This window comes from Choloepus didactylus, chromosome 22, assembly GCF_015220235.1.
Source record: "Choloepus didactylus isolate mChoDid1 chromosome 22, mChoDid1.pri, whole genome shotgun sequence".
NCBI lineage: Eukaryota > Metazoa > Chordata > Mammalia > Pilosa > Megalonychidae > Choloepus > Choloepus didactylus.
Genome location: NC_051328.1, coordinates 40,580,513 through 40,596,840, shown reverse-complemented (window position 1 = coordinate 40,596,840; position 16,328 = coordinate 40,580,513). Strand labels below are relative to the sequence as shown.

The window sequence follows — 16,328 nt, the reverse complement described above, 5'->3', positions numbered from 1 at the left end:
CATTGCTGCTTCAGGAGAGGCCCAAGATGCGGCCCCCTGAGCTGAGGTGAGTTCCATGCCCCCTGCCACTGGGAGAAAGCCTGCTGGGTTTGTCATGCTGTTAGCTCCAAAACTTGGTGAAGGAGGCGGAAAGTGGCTATGAGGAGGGTTTAGAATCCTTGCGGACATTTTAATTCTGTACCCCAACAACCTGGGTGTGAACTCATTGTAAACAGGACCTTTTGAAGATGTTAAGGTGTGGCAAACTGAACCCGGGTGGGCCTTAGCTGGAGGCCTCACAGAACTCAGCAGTCACAAAAGCAGAAAGAAGAGGCTGTTGCCATGTGACAAGAGGCAGGGATATAAGCCAGGGAATGCTAAGGGTTGCCAGCAGCCAGCACATGATACTATTCAGGTAGAAAGCAAGCCTTGCATAAGATTATCTTGATTTTGGACGACTTCTAGCCTCAAAACCTCAAAACTGTGACCTAGCGAATTCCCGTTGTTTAAGCCAAATGTGGCGTTTGCTACAGCAGCTCTGGTAAACCGTCAAGACAACCCTGGTCCATCCTCGGCCAGTCAGCGTGGGGATGCTGGTACCGGGACTAAGTCATTCCCCACAAGGAACTATATATAAATAGCATCTTCAGCCTCCCAGAATCAGTATTGCATAAATCAGGTAATTTTTCTCATTAAGACTACACATTCTGATTTTTTACGAGCAGGACTTCCCCTTACAACTTGTCTATCCTGGTGCTCTTGAGCCCAAATTTGAAAAATTAAAAAAAGCCCTGTGCCTTCCTTGAAACCCACCCCCCAGGAGAGGGTTTGCACCCACAGCCCCAGTGCCCGACTCACTGCCATGCTGTGGGAGAGCTGTTCGGCCGTCAGGCTGAGGCTGTAGTGCTGGGCCTCCAGCCACCTGCACTGTGTCTGCAACACCTGCCGCTCCAGATTTTGCTCTGCAAAGAGGAGATGGGGACAAAGGGGTTCTGCCAGTGTTCACCACCCCTCCCCTGCCCGCTCTTCCCAGACACCAGCCAGGCCCACTTGCTGCTGTTGGCCCTTCTCCAGCACAGTCAGCGAGGCGCTCTCCTTTGGACCAGAAGCTCCCCATCCCTCTGGACAGTACTCACTGCACCAATGGCTGTTACTAACTTAAATCCAACCAAACGGCACTTGAAGGGGTACAGATTAAGAAGTAACACAGATAAATTTGTGGCCTTAAATAAGGGATAAAATAGACCTCAACCACTGATACAGCAGAGAAAATGCTATCGACAACTTGATGCTGATAACGTTGAAAATATGCACAAAATGGAAAATGTGACTTGTCAAACTTGACTTGAAAAGAAGTTACAAACATGGCTTGAAGTAGTAAAATGAAATCTGTACCTCACTGGAAGATGCCAGGCCTAGTTCTGATGGGAGAGTGATTTCAGACCTTCAGGGGTAAATCCCGATTTTATACTAAGTGCTTCAGGGAATGAAAAACAGGCTACCTGACTGATTTTTATAGGGGCTAAAATAAAGTGCAATAAAACTAGAGTCTATTATCCACTCAAGAACACCGATTAAAAATCCTGAAGTACTAGGTAGTTTTCCAGGACTCCACGCGTCAGGACTGACAGGAAGTGCCACCCAGAGTTGCAGTGTGCTGCTTCCATTTCTGCACTGGGAAGAGCCTCAGGTTTGTTTGAGGAGTGGCCATATAAAGAAGCCTGGGCACCTGCAGACGCCCGAGGAACACTTTCTGAAACAGTAAGACGTCTGAAGAAAGATGACGTCTCACTGGGAGAATTTACCTTCTGGTGTTTGTATCTGGCTGTGTCCAGACACCCAAGTTCTGGTTCTGTCACTTACAAACAGCCCCCAGCTGCTGAGGGAGTCCCGCCTCACTGGCCTGTTAAGCTTTAGCCCTTGCTTTCCTCACCCACCTGCTCCCTACCCCCCTGCCCCCCCCCACCCCCCCAGCCTGTTCTGTTTACCTTCTATATGTTCCTGGTAAGCTTCAAAAATTGCCTCAATCCCTTGCCACTTCTGCCTGGGGGCTTCCTCCTCCTCTTCCTCCTCCTCCCCATCTTCCTCCTCCTCGTCCTCTTCTGAGTCTTGATCCATCTCCTGGGTGGCAGGGCCCTTTCTTGCAGACGGGGGCTCCTGCTGTCCATTCTGCTGGGGCAGAGGGACCCGGCTGGAGGATTGTAGCTCAGGAATGTTGTAGTGGATGGACGTGTCAACCTTGTGGTTCTGCTCTGCAGACAGCACAGCTCCACTCCCTGGAGAAAGAGACAGCAAGGGTCACACCCCAGGACTGGGGGGCCTTAAGTTGGCAGAGGGGACGGGCACCGCAGAGAAGGGGCTGGCTTTGCCTCGTTTTTGGCAACAGATTCAAGGTGGCTGCAGCGATCCAGCAGACCAGAACACAAAGCATAGCAAGATCTGCACCAAACTCGTGGGTCAAGGCACAGCAAAAAAAAAAACAGTTGGAAGTGTCCAGGAAGGCCTGCAGGCTCTGGGGTGGCAGGCTGGTTCCAGCCACAATCCTGTGGCAGGTAATTCTGGGGTCCTCGCTACACTGGTCCCAGAAGGACCTGCACTCTGAACCTCGGTGCAGTGTGGGTGTGCGTTTGAAGGAGCCTGCCTGGTTTCACAGCATGCCCTGCTCAGCACACCCCGGGTGCTTTCATAAGGCTGTAAGACCACGGCAGGAAGGGACCCCTGATTGTTTTAACTTCTAAAAACAGGAAAGGACTGAAACAAAGGATAGGAAAACCGAGTTCATGAGGCCTCGGTGCCTCTGTGAGACGGTGCAGTGCAGCCCTCCTAAGTTTCTAAAAGCATTTTATCCCAGTTGATGTCATCCATCCTCAGCAGTGAAGGGCCATTTAAATCATCTCCATCTGGAAGAATGATTCTTCCAAGTAAATTCATGATAAAAATCCAATAAAGCATCACCCCCCCCCCCCACACACACAGTTTTGGGAAGTCATCCTTCAATCATCGCAAAAACACCACTGCCCAAACGATATTCTCCTTTTTGGATAGCAGTACCTTTGAAAAAGATGCAACCATGTCACACCTACATTTAAAATGCTCACTTATTTGTCACACTTTTATAGCTTCTAGTATTATAAACTTGAAGTGGTTTGGACAAATTATTTTCTGGCTATTAGAATTTGTAAAAACTTACTTTATGCTCAGTAGTTATTTAACTGTTGAGGATTCTTTTATAGTCAATTTCAAGTTTTGATTCAGTAGAAATAAAATATAGCAATCCCTATTTCCCAACCTTCAGAATAATTCCTACCCAAATTCCAGAGGAAATGATTCTGGGGACTCATGTCCCAGAGTTGCCCTGTCTGACTCGGCCACATGGAAGCCACAGCACCCCAACCCTCACATGGGGGTCCAAGAGCTGCCTGGGCAGTGCTGTGCATGCAAACCTGGAGAACCCGGGGAGTCCTATTTGCCAGAAGGGTCCCTTGATTGGGCCTTAGTAAAAGGATGCGGTTCTACCACTCGGAAGGCATCTTGCTAACTTTCTGGGAGTGTGGCCTGCAGGCCTGCATCACCCAGGAGCCTGCTAGGAGCCAGGCGCCTCGACCCACCCAGCCCTGCTGAGCCAGAATCTGCCTTTCACAGGACCCTGGGTGTCTTGGGAGACTTGTAATCAAGCTCCAGGGGAGGGGCAGGGCTGTGGCCGAGTACCTGCCAGTGCGCTTGGAAACCAGCCGCCCCTCAGTCCACACAGAGCAGGAGGGGAGCACGTTACCTTTGTGCTTCTGCAGGGCCTTCTGGGTGGACTGCAGCACCGACTCGTGGAACTGATGTGCGAATTCCTCCGCCAGGAAGGGCTCCCAGGGCTGGCTCTTCCCGTTGATGCTGTGAGACAACGGCACGGGCACGTCCTTGGGCGCGGGGCCCCGGATGTAACGGAGCATGCTCAGGGCCTTCTTGCTCCCGGGGGCCTCGCTTGGCCTGGCCTTCTCGCCACTGGCAGGAGCTGGCTCCTGAACTCCAGAGAGCTCCTGGGGCCGGAGCTGTTCCAGTCTCCCAGGTTCCATGGCCTTTGGGACATCAGACAAAGAGGCAGCAATTCCAACAGGCTTAGCCACATCCAGGGAGGCTTGCTGTGTGGCTGGTTCTTTTAAAAACAGAAAGCGAGGGAGAATGTTAAGAGCTGCAGGTTAGAGAACAGGCTGAGTGTTTGGCATGTGGACCCTGATCCGTAAGAGCTTAGATTTAATAAAGACCCCAGTACAAGAACCAAGACTTGGGTGATACTGAATTAAATGTTGGTAAACATTTTTATGGTTCAAAGAGCATTTGGCAGCAAGTCCATCCTTAAAAGGGCCTCAGGAAGGCACCTGGGAAGGAAAAAAACCTGAAGGCAAAAGAGCAAGTTGCTTCAGGGCAAAGTAGGGGCCAAAGTTACTGAGCTCCCCCTGACCAAGAAAGACCGCATTAGGAGATAAGAGGTTGCACAAGAGATTTCCTGCTCCATTCAGCAGGGCAAGGAGTGCAAACAAGACTGGAGAAAAATGAGAAGGTACGAAAGTAGGCGTGGAAAGGCCCGGAAGGAGAACAGGCAAGAGCCAAATGTGGGGAGGCAGGAAAGGAAGAGCAGAGGCCAGGAAGACCGTGACAGCAGTGTCCTTCCTGAGACGGAGCGTCCACAGCGGCTCTGCTCACAACCACGAAGGACAAGGGTCCAGTCTGGCTGATACCACCTGACAGCACTGCAGAGCGCCAGGACCAGATGGCCTCCATGACCAGGAAACAACACCCTCCCCCTTCACTCTCTGAGCTCCGACTTCAAGTTCTAGTGCTCCTTCCTGAGAAGTGTCGTCACAACTGTGCAGAAAACTGAAAATGTATTACGGAAAGGATGGAGAGAAAGACTTTCCAGGATCAACATTCCAGTCGAAGAAGAGGAGCCACTTATTCTGGAACCTCGAGCGGTTGCCACCGACCCCGGTGGCGGGCTGAGGGGCTGTCCTCCCGGCCCTGCGCCTTACCGCTCAGGGAGACAGCAGGACTGTCCCTCGGAGGGTTTGTCAGTGGGTCTGCCCTGGCTGCTGGCAGCATCTTCTGCTTCATGGCACGGAGCATTTCAACAAGTTTCTCTTTGTCTATGAGAAAAGCAGCCCGAGGTTAACGAGGCAGTTGCACCATTTTTGAGAGGGAAGGAAAGTGGGATTCAGGCCAAGCCACGACTGGCAGTAGCAAGTACATTAAAGCAAGAAAAATACAAAGCAAGTGCCATGGGGACAGAAGAAATCTTCCCTGTTGAGTGTGTCTACATTTCTCAGCTGGTACTACTTAGCATTTTTGATGTATTCCAAAAACATCCATGTGCAAGCAATGACGGCCTCCTGAAATAATGGGTGACTCCTGAGGATGTGTTCTCATCCAAGACACAAAGCAGGCCCCAACCCAAGGAGAAGACCAAAACAATCTGCACATGCCCCCTCATGACCTCCAGCTGACGCTCAGCCCTGCGCGCTCTGCAGTCTGTAGGAGCACAGACCCCGAGATGTCTGCCCCAGCGGCACTTCCTTCCAATGCTAGACCAAAGCTGCCCGGCTGCCCTCGTTGCTGCTCTCTAGGAAACAAAACTAGACATAGTTCCAGGGCTCTGCGCTGGCAACACACACATTGCTATCCCTTCAAAGTAAAGTGAAAACTCGCAGCTCACTGGTTAAACACAAAAAGTAAACTTTTCTACATCCTAACAATGAAATAATGACCCAGAAGCACTGTGCTTCTCTCTTGGCTTTCTTCCTGAAGGCAAGTGCCTGTGTGGGAACCTGGATGCAGACAAGCACATCTAACCTTGCCCAGCTCACACGTGAGCCAGTGTCGGCGGCAGAAAGGGAAGCTGAAACCCCGGCAAGCGCGTAGGCTGCACCACGGCACCTGCCCAAGGATGTGGTCTGGGGGCCAGAGCGATCCGGAAGCACCTCCCAACAGTGCTGGCTCTGCTGGCAGTTGTAGACCTCACAAGCAGCTGGCCCCGTCTGCACAGCACACTGGAGACCCCAGACAGGAGGGCGTCATTGCTGCCTCCTGCCTGAGTGGGGTTGCCGGAGCCCTGGCACAAAGGCCTCACCTGCAGGGCACCAGGGCACTGGCCAGTGATGTGCGCCCCACACCGAGGATGAGCCTTATCGAGGCTTGGTCTCCACCCAAGACAGAGCAAAAGAGAAGGGCCCAGAACTGCAGGTGGGGAGAAGTAAGAAGGCAGAGGCGCTGGGATGGGTGTGAGATGCAGAGGTGCTGGCTCCCCGGAGAGCCGAGGGGCTGTAGCACGGCCAGACCCCGCCCGCTGTCCGGAAGCTCCCCACCTCTGCCGCCTGTGGAGCCCTACCTCTCCTCTTCTCGGCGCTGACGTGAGTCAGGCTGAAGGCGATCAGGAACTTCTTCTTCTCCTCGAAGTTGGGGCTGTCGTTCATCTCATCGGGGCTGTACCGGGTGGACAGAGCCAACCTCGGCGAAGGTGTCTGCCGCTTGCTCTGCAGCGTGGGGGGCGATGGGCTCCTCTCCCTCAGCATCCGCCGCCTCTTCCTCCGCTTCTGGGTCAGCAACTCCTCCTTCTGCTGTTGGGTGGTCAAGCCAAAAAGTTGCAAAAACTCTAGCTTCTGCATTGGGAAAGAAAACAAACTAGTTTGGCACCAACGACCATGAGATGCTGCCACTGTCCCAGGAAGCCCTCTCCTGGGACCCTCCGAGCCTGCGGGTGGTGCCCACCGCTCTCGGCTGACTTTGTGCAGGGCATCGGGGAGGGGGTGCAAACCATCTGGCATGCACACAGATGGGGTCTGGAGGATGGTGGGGCAGGACGGACAGTGCCAGAACCTCTGGAGCCCAGAACCCAGCCCAACATGTGCCATCCGGGGGCTGAGTGGCGACTAGAGCCCAGGTACCTCTGAGGACGTGTCCAGTTTGAGGGGCGGCTGCTCGGCCACGCAGCGGAGATGGGCCCTGACCTCTTCCTCGTCACTTTCGTCATATGAGTCATCCAGGTCATAGAAGTATCCTGGCAGCAGAAATGAGGTCAGTGCTCCACGGGCAGCCCACCCCATCGGGCTGCACCCAGGTAGAACCAGGCCCCAGCCCCCGGGGCTTTCAGTGATAGGTGGGTGGGCTACAGGATTCCCTGGGCTGACAGCCCGGTGCATGTCCATGACAACCCAAGGCCGCACTGTGCCCAGGTCCCCTCTGACCTCCGGCCATCTGTTTTCGTTACCAGGAGGGGACAGGCACTCCCAGGTCCCCTGGCCCTCAGAGGCCTGTCCCGCACAGAACCAGACCAGAACCTGCTCTTGGGGGCGCCTTACCCCTTCCCTACAAGGTCGGGGGGAGAAACCGAGCCCAGATCAAGGCTGGGAAACCTCATCCCACACCCAGCTTCTGCGCCATTTCAGGCTTCTGGTTAGCTGGGGGCTGAATTCAACTGTCAAGAGGATCAGAGTCCTGGGAACCCAGCTGGAGAAAAGGTAGCTGGCCCGGAGCCCCCCAAGTTCCTCAGCTGGGGAATGAGCCCTTGTCTCCACTGGCCACACCGGGATGCAGGTGGAGATGGCCACTCTCCCACCTGGGCCTGCTCACCGCAGCAGGAGCGGAAAGCAAAGCCTCCCCCATCTCGGGGAGTGCCAGCTGCCATCTCCTTACCTCCCTGCAATTTATGATGGTGGCCCAGACCAGGAGCTCTCACCGGCCAGGCCCACTCTGCTGCCAGCCCCCTCCCCAGTTATGCTGCCCTATCAATATTTAAAGCCATCTTACTAGTTTTTGTTCATTTATTAATCGTGCTTGTCGGAGGAGCCGTCTTTACAGACAGGCTTTGATTTGGCCTTTCAGGACGATTTGCACGGCAGCAGGCTGGGCACAGGGCCCAGGGCCTGTCCCTGACAGGGTGTCAAACGGCTACGCAGCGGCCAGTGAGCCCACAGCCTGCAGCGTGTGGAAACCCAGAGCTGCTTTCCCTCCTGTCTCATCTCAGAGAAGCACGAATGGGAGAAGGGACCAGCCAGCCCTGGGCAAACCATGGCCGATGGGGGTGCTGCCCAGGGGGCACGGACCTTTCTCCTGGGCCTCCCGTCGCCGGCGCTCCTCTAGGTCCAGCTTGCTGACCAGCTTCCGGCGCTGCTGTAGGAACTCGTCGTAGATGTAGGTGGGGTCGGGGACCCGGGGAACCGCGTGCCGGTAGGGTGAGCCTGGCTTCAGGGGCCCGCTGAGCTCCGCAAAGGGGGCTGCCTGGGTGAGGGAGGTGCGTGGCGGGCCCAGTACGGCTGGGGCGGACTTCTCGAACTCGGTGAGGAAGGGGACAGGCCCATGAGGGAAGGCCTGGTGCTCGAGGCTTCCCACCTCCCGCGGTGGCGGCTGGTACTTGTCCAGGGGGGCAGCCTCACGCTTCCGGGTCCCCTCCTCTGCCTTCTCTGGGCAGTAGACCCGCTCCACCTTCACCAGTGGAACAGCGGCTTGGCGGCTCGGCTCGAATGGGACCGGGTGGCTGTGCAGAGTGTGGCTCTCTGGGGCCCGCCGGGTCTCCAGGGCACTGTCCATCAGAGACACTGGGTTCCAGAGGGTGGTGGGCATGGCTGGGTGCTGGGGTTTGGGCGAGATGAGGGGTGGGGGCCCACCAAAGTGCTGCGCAGGGTCTCGGCTGCCTGGCTCGTGACGGTTTGGTCCTGGCCTGGGAAGTGAGCAGAGTGACCCGTCAGACAAGGGAGGAGGCACTTTCAGACTGCCAGCCAGCCATGGGCCAGAGCCAGCCTCTGTGATGGTCCCGAGTGGGAGACTTGGGAGAGCTGGAGGGTCACGAGGGGGAGAAGCCGGCTGCTATTCCCCACCCACGTGCTGGGCTCTCACATCCAAGGCAGGTGTCCACAGGTCCACTTTGGGGAGCTGGACACGGAGGCTCAGAGCCAGCTCCTGAGGGCACCCAGCCAGCCACAGGCCAGACCCGACTTTCTACCAGTTTCTCGAACATGACCCCGCTGCTCCCTAAAGCTTTCGCAGGTTCACATGGGGACGGACCAACACCCTTTTTTCCTATGGGGAACTTGTCGCCCACAAAGGGAATAAGCTGGATGGTGGCCGGCCGAGAAGCTTCCAGTGTCTGCCCGGCCCAAAGCCACTTCCAGAGATCCTTACAGCCAGGGTGGGCTGACACCCAGTGGCCCCCACCAGAACTGCAGTGACCCCAGGGCCTCCAATTCCAGCCAGGGTGTGACTAGGAGGAGACCAGCTGAGCTCACGAGAGCTCAGCTTCCTGTCCGCAGAGGCTGAGGGGACCCCACGTTCACCCAGGGATCACTGAGGCCAAGGGCTCTTCCATTAGTGGAGAAGCTCTTTCCACACTAAGGGATGTGTTTCTCCCATGAACTTAAAGTGAGATACGATTTATAAGTCTACTTGGATGGTTTTTCCAAAATGTACCGCTGTTTCTAAGGGAGGCATCTGGGTGTGCCCCTGGCCCCAGGGACACGGCAGGAAGGGGGCCTAGCTCTGAGGCCCCTCCCCATGGCTGGGGAGTGCAGTGAACCAGGGCCACACAGGCCTCTCCTGGTCACCCCCAACCTCAACGCTGGGCAAGGAACCCACTGCCACCGCCACACCTTGGGGTGAGCAGAGGATGTGAGGGAGCTGTGTCAACAAGCTGTTTCTTCTTGAGTAAACATTAAAGGAGTCAAACCCGTCAGCAGCACAAATGTTTCATAAACCAAGTTCAACAGAACCCAGCAACTCCCTGTCAGAAGAGCTCCAGGCTCACGTTGCTGGGGGAGTGCACGGGGAGCCGGCCAGCAGCCTGGGGACCCTGCCCCACCCAGACCCTGGGCCCACAGCTCAGGGCAGAGGCCGCCTTGCGCCGACTGCAGTGGGAGCTGGCCCAGCCCAGAGCCCATCGGGCTGTGGGGGAGAGGAGGGGAGACTGCAGGCCAGGGCTAGGGGTCCCAGCCACCAGGGCCGGGGCTCCAGTTGCTCCAACACAGCTGATGAGCTATGCTAGACCCTTCGCTGCCCCCCACCACCGCGGAAGCCGGGCAGCCAAAGAGCTGAAGAGAGAAAACTGCAGCGCCTCCACTCCAGCTCCCGAGTGGGCTCAACCTGGGACACGCAGAGCCGGGAAGGCGCTCAGAAAGCTGCCTGCCCACCTCCTGTGCCCCGAGGAGGAGCAGGGCCCCTCAATCATGGAGGTGGGCCCAGAGCACCCGCGAGGCCCAGCCTGGCCCCCTCAGACCACAGCCGCCCCTGGCCTTGGCTGGCGCTGGCAGCCAGGGGTCCCGGGACTTCACTGACAGTGGGGCTGGGAAAAGGGTGTGTTCTCACTAAAGCGGTAAAGCCTCATATTAAAAAAAACAAACTAAAAAAAAACACAGCAGCCTTTCCCATTAAAAATATGAAGTCCAGGCTGGAAAGCAAAGGAGGAAGGACAGGACACACTGATCAGTAACTCCTCCCCTACACCCTGCAGTGCCACGAAGGTCCGGGCTCAGCAGGGCGGTGGCTGGTCACAAGCGGTTCCCTGCCCACCTGGCGCTCTCAGGCCGGTGCTCCGCCTCCCCCGGCACCGGGGGCCGGCCCATGTCCAGGTGCTGCTCCAGCACCTGCTGCCGGAACTCGGACACCTGCGACTGCCGGTCCTCCTTCTCCTGCCGCAGGCGCCGCTGCCGCGCCAGCCACTTCTCCTCCTCGTTGGTGCGCTGGATGAGCAGGGCCGTGGCGGCACCGCTGCCGGGCAGCGGGAAGAGGCCGTGGCTGGAGATGACGCCGGGCACGGCGTGGTGGGGGGCAGGCACGGGGTGCAAGGGGTGCGGCAGGGGCTTGGGCGCTTGCAGGCCTGGGTCCTTCAGCTTCTCTGTGGGGAGAAAGGCCATCATAGCCCGTGCCCAGCTCAGCCCCTTCCGAGGGTCCTCCCGCAGAGCCACGGCAGCCAAAGGGCCTGGGATGGCGGCACTGTGCTGGCTGATGGCTGCTCGACTCCCCCCTAAGCCAGTGGGGTGCTGGAGCAGCTCACGCTGGCTCCCCTAAACAGACTGAATCTCTAGCAACTGTGTAAGCCCGTGGTTGTTCACAACCAGTATCAGCAACTCAGAATGGGACAGAGGTAAACACCACTCAACCCTGGTGTCCTGACTCCTACGCTTTCCTTCAGCTCGTGTCCTTGGGTCCCCGGGGCCCAGTGCACCCGCCTGGCGGAGTAGACCGAGGGCACCCTTCTGTGTCTCTCTGCAACCCTGCTCAGCGACACCAGCTGGTGGCTTGAAACTGGCCACCGCCGAGAGTGTTTACACAGCACACGCTGGCATCGCTCCAGACTCGGGGCTTCTGTGGCTGCTCCTGCCCTGAGAAAGGGCATGCCTGCCCCCACCTGCCCCCAACTGCCGCCGGGCCACCCGGTACCTGCTCGGGTTGGGGTCAGCTGCTCCGAGGGCTTTGCCCGCTCCTCCGTGGCATGGCCCCGCAGCCCGTGCAGCTCGGCCACCGGCAGGAACGGGGGCTCCAGGGCCTTGGCGGCCAGCAGCTCCTTCTCGCGGGCCCGCTGCTCCCGCTGGCGCTCCTTCTCCCGCTCCCGCTCCTTCTCCCGCTCCCGCTCCAGCTCCTTCTCCCGCTCCTTCTCCCGCTCCCGCTCGCGCTCCTTCTCCCGCTCACGGTCAGCTTCCCGCTCACGCTCCCGCCTCAGCTCCTCGTCCATCTGCAGCCTGCGGGCGGAGGAGGAGCAGGGAGGTCAGGGGGTGCTGCGGTGAGCGGGGGCTCAAGGCCACTCCACTAGAGAGTTCCCAGAGCGAGCGGGCAGCACCATCGCCCGAGCCTGGCGCACGAGAAAGACATTCTTGCCGAGTTGTGATAGGAATGAGCAAAGTTCTCCTTCCTTTTACTTCTGCACTAAGGAACCCAAAGTCCATAAAACCAAAAGCCGCACTCCCATCACCTCAGCAGCTCCGGAATCCCCTTAAGCTGGCTGACTTCAGAGGACTGACGACTCGGTGACAACAACAGCTGACCTGGGTGCTGCTGACGCGCCCGGAGCACAGACCCCGGGCCCCCCGTGCAGGTGCAGGAGCTGAGCGGCGTGGCACAAGAGCCTGCCCTGGTCGCACGCAACGGGGCCGAGGCAGCTGTGGGCAGCCTGGCCTGGCTCGGCCGTGCCTCCGGGCAGGAGGGGTCGCCCACCCCGGCCTGGCTCACCTCTCTGCGCTGAGGCTGGACATCCGCTCCGAGTGCAGTGCCGCCAGCGACGAGTGGGACAGCTCGGGGGGGTAGCGGACCCCGGAGAGGTGCAGGTGCATGGCCGACGGGTGCAGCGGGGGCAGGGAGCCGGGAGCGGGGATGGGGTAGAAGGGGGACCGCAGGGCCGACAGGCAGTAGGAGTCCTCCATCCTGGGGGACACAGCAGGCCAGTGAGCACCAAGGTTGAACCAGCAGGTCTGGCCCCCACAGGTACACCTGGCCAGGTGTGTGGATCCACCCGAGCATGCTTGATGTGGTGAAATGGCCTCGTGGGTATCCCCCAAGGCCCCGTGGATAAAGGCCACGTCCGCTACCAGCCCCCAAGCCTGACGGACCAGAGGCCACCGCAGCAGGATCTAGCCCTGCCCGCCAAGCCCCTCAGCTCAGCAGACCACGGCCAAGTGGCCTAGGAGAGGCCCTTCTGGGGCTCGGGCCCCCCCCACCCCGGGAGGGCAGCCGGCATCCAGACCGCAGACCGCCGAGCTGCTACACAGAGAACTACGTGGTATGCACCTCCCCACTGGGGCTTCCGTAAAATTACTCCCTGCAGACAGCTCTCGGGGAGCCTAATTTCTCCATCTCAAGATTTGGAGTCTGAGCAGGAGGCGCAGAACTAAGTCACGCAGCCAGAGTCCCTCGCCCACTCACCAACCACACTCTCCACTCCTGACAGCCATCCATGCTGGGGACCAGTGACACGGGGAACTGTGGGGGCTGTACTAGGGGATAGGGCCGGGTGGGGGCTGCTCCCGGACCCCCACCCAAAAGCCAGGCTGATCTGGACGTATGGGGAACAGAGGGGATGGCTGGGGGAGCCTGGGGGCCACCAGTCCAGGTGTGGGGGTGCTCACCGGAAGGCCGGGTGTGGGAAGGGGTGTGGTGCCAGGTAGCTGGGGTGGTAGTAGGCGGCGGCGGTGGCTGGGTCCAGGCCGAGGGGCGGGAGAGAGGACATCCGGAGGTCCTCGGCAGTGTGGTAGGGCCGGAAGCTCCGCAGGTAATCCTCGGCCACGGAGCTGGGCGGCACCACGTGGTGGACGGGCCGCTGGAGGCTGCAGGCAGGGGAGGGTGAGCAGGGCCCCGTGGCCTCCCGCAGCCCCTCCCCCAGCAGGGGTGGGGAACGAGTCTGGGGGAGATCTGGGTGTGGGGTGGGGAGGGGAGAATGGACTAGTCCAGGGCCCAGCTCCTGCCTCTGCTTGAGGCACCGGCCCTGGCAGAGGTGGGCAGCCGCTGGCCCTGGCACCCAACCATGAGCAGGGTGCAGGGCCTGGAGAGCCACCAGTGCAGAGTGGGCAGGGGTGGCCTCACCTGCAGGAGACCCCAGGCACCCACCCAGCCCCGCCCTCCTCCCCAAGCCCCTCCACCAGCAAACTCACTTCAGTGGGGGGAAGCGGGAGTCCTGCACCACTGAGCTGGGGGCAATCCCGAAGGGGTAGGGGGTGCTGAGCAGGTGAGAGGGGATGGCCGGGCCCCCCGCTTTCTCCTGAGGCAGCGGGGGCTCCACGATGAGGCGCTCCCGACCACTGCTGCCGCCCCGGGAGCCGGCATCCTGCTGGGGGAGAGAGCAGGGCTGGTCAGGGCTGGGGGGCCTAGGAGGGGATGCCTACAGCACAGGGGCTCAGGCCACCGTGAACGGGCCAGCCAGGCCTCCCTCCAGACTCTAGGAAGGGTCTGGAGCACATTCTAGAAACGGCATTCCCTTGAGGTCTTCTCCCTAGTCGGGCAGTGGAGGTGGCACTGGAGGCAAAGATGGTGGCTCAGGCCTGGATACCCCAGCCCTCGTCGGGCGGGGCCACTCCTCCCCACATCCTGGGCAACGCAACAGCCCGGAACCTTCCTCCCAGTGTTGCGAGGGCCCCCAGAACACCTGCACACAGCGGGACCCTGCATGCAGGAGGGGTGCCCCTGCCCCCATAAGCACCACATCCCTCCCAGTGGGCTTCACACAGGGTTCCTCCAGGTCCAAATCCCAGCACGGGGCCTGGGGAAAGCTCTGTGCATGGCAGGGCACAAGAGCCCCCTGAAGACCCCTGCCCACTCACTAGGTACACGGGCGTCCCCCAGTGGCTGAGCATCTGCTGGGCCCACAGAGACAGGGCCCTGGGAGGAGCCCCAGGGGCTGGGGTCCTGCAGAGAGAGCACGCCTGGGACCCAGTCGGGAGCAGGTCCACGTCACCTGTGTGTGCAGCTCTGGGGAAAAGGGACAGAGACCCCCAAGCAGGCTCAGACTCCTTGTCATTTACGTGACCGCAGAGGCACCGTGAAGCCAGGGGCAGGGAGTAAGCACCACGGGCCTAGCCCTGGACCCATCGGGGGGCCCTTCTGAAGATGAGAACAAAGCCCGTGCCTACCCTGAGGGACATGTCACGGCCGCCGGCCGGCGTCTCATGGTTTTCCTCGGGGTCGGGCTCGGCACTTCCAACCCCAACGAGCAAATGGGGCTCAGAGAAAGAAGTGGCCACCTTGGGACACAAACCCACACCCACCCACCCCAATGCCACCCACCACAAGACGCCAGACGCCCTGAAACAAGGGGGTCAGTGGGCGGGAGAGGGGGCGTTGACTTTCCTGGACCCTGCCCCCACCCCATTTCCTGTCCCCTCCATTCCGTCTGTCTGACTGGGTGGGTGAGGGAGCTGGTGGTGACACCCCCCAACACGTGGCAGAAATGAACGGGGCGGTGTGGTGGCAGCTGGAGGGGCCGCCGTGGCCGCATCTCTCGCGTGCAGCCCCTCGCTGGGCGTGAGCAGAGGTCACCGGAGGAGGTGGGCAGTGAGCGTGAGCCCCAACCAGCAGTGCCTGTTCCCTTCCCGCAAACTCAGCAGCCCCTCGCGCAGGGCCAGGCCCCGCCGGGTCGCCACCCAGCTCGCGGCGCGGGCGTGTTGAGGGGCACACACATGAGCCTGGACACGCACCCAGAACTTCCGCTTCCTGGTGGCCCCAGTCTTTTCCCTACCTGCCTTACAGGCAGCTGCTCTCCTGTGTGGCTCTTGGAGACGAGGTCCTGGACAAGCTCCCTAACTGCCTAGTGCCTCGGTTTCCCCATCTGTCAAACATGCCCCGGGTTACAGTGCAGTGGGGCGACTACACAGACAGAGATGGTGGGGGTGGGGGGTCACACCGGTGCACCAGCAAGCTCGCACCACTGCTGCCCCACGCCGCCATCTGTGGGAGCCAGAGCCCCTGGACCCTTCCTTACACCAAAGCCCTGCAAGCCCTGCCTGGCACCGGGCGGCCAGGACAAGTGGGCACGCTCGGCTAGGCCTCCGCACCCGCTGAGCACCACCTGCCCAAGGCAGACGGGAAACGGCCTCTACACCTGCCAGCGCTGGGCAGGGCTGCCCCTCTGGGTTGGGGCAGGACCGAGACAGCAGCCACGGGGCCCATGGCCACCCCGACAGCCCCCAGCACAGCCTCCTGGGCCAGGCTCCCAGTGAACCAGCCAAGCACCTGCTCCGACATGCTTCTGGCACTGTTTGCTGAACCAAACGGCAGAGCAACCCAGCAAAGGGATCCCAGGCAGGCCCTGGCCACACAGGAGCAGCCTGCTGGGCCCACCCTCCCCAGCTCGGAGCTGTCCCCAGAAACCCACATCTCCCCTCAGCCGGGACAAAGCCCTGCTTCAAGGCGGCTGGGCCAGATGGCGTCTTCCGGGCCCAACTGGGGACAGACACGATGGGGGAAAGGGCCCGGGGGCCCGCCCTTGGCGCTGATTGTCTGGCCGCAGCCGGCCAAGTGCAGACAGGCTCCTGGGAACTGGGCCAGCAGGGCTGGGGCTCGGCAGGGGGGCTGCAGGGGGAAATGGGGAGGGGAGGGTGGCAGCCCCCAATCCAGGACACCCCGGGAGGCTCGGCCAGCCATCCCGAGGCACCTCGGCACCTGCGGGCAGTGTCCTACTCACTGAGCAGTGGCCGCTAGCACAGCTGTGGCCGTGACAGAGGCCGGCGGGAAGGAGGAAGATCTGTGACCAGAGAAGCTTCCACCAGCCAGGCCGGAAGCCAGGCTGGAGCCCTCCCGCAGCTCCGACTACCTGGGTGTCCCCCGACCCGTAACACCCGCCCCAGGGGCTCCTCTGCCACAGCCTCACGATGACCCTCCTCTCCCGCCCACGGGGG

General features: G+C 60.0%; 1 protein-coding gene across 9 annotated transcripts in view; it reads right to left on the bottom strand.

Moving 5' to 3' along the window:
- GSE1 (Gse1 coiled-coil protein) overlaps positions 1-16,328 on the bottom strand; it is a 252,123-nt gene that overhangs the window by 4,167 nt on the left and 231,628 nt on the right. For 6 of the 9 annotated variants that reach the window (XM_037816088.1, XM_037816084.1, XM_037816082.1 and 3 more), the window contains 12 exons: positions 13,590-13,765; positions 13,068-13,265; positions 12,175-12,366; positions 11,389-11,687; positions 10,519-10,843; positions 8,064-8,677; positions 6,906-7,018; positions 6,350-6,620; positions 4,998-5,111; positions 3,752-4,123; positions 1,968-2,255; positions 838-941 (listed from right to left, as the gene is read on the bottom strand). In XM_037816088.1, coding sequence (XP_037672016.1) covers positions 838-941; positions 1,968-2,255; positions 3,752-4,123; positions 4,998-5,111; positions 6,350-6,620; positions 6,906-7,018; positions 8,064-8,677; positions 10,519-10,843; positions 11,389-11,687; positions 12,175-12,366; positions 13,068-13,265; positions 13,590-13,765 — 3,066 coding nt within the window. The remainder of the gene's footprint in view (positions 1-837; positions 942-1,967; positions 2,256-3,751; positions 4,124-4,997; positions 5,112-6,349; positions 6,621-6,905; positions 7,019-8,063; positions 8,678-10,518; positions 10,844-11,388; positions 11,688-12,174; positions 12,367-13,067; positions 13,266-13,589; positions 13,766-16,328) is intronic. The other 3 variants (XM_037816081.1, XM_037816080.1, XM_037816085.1) reach the window with 3 other exon arrangements.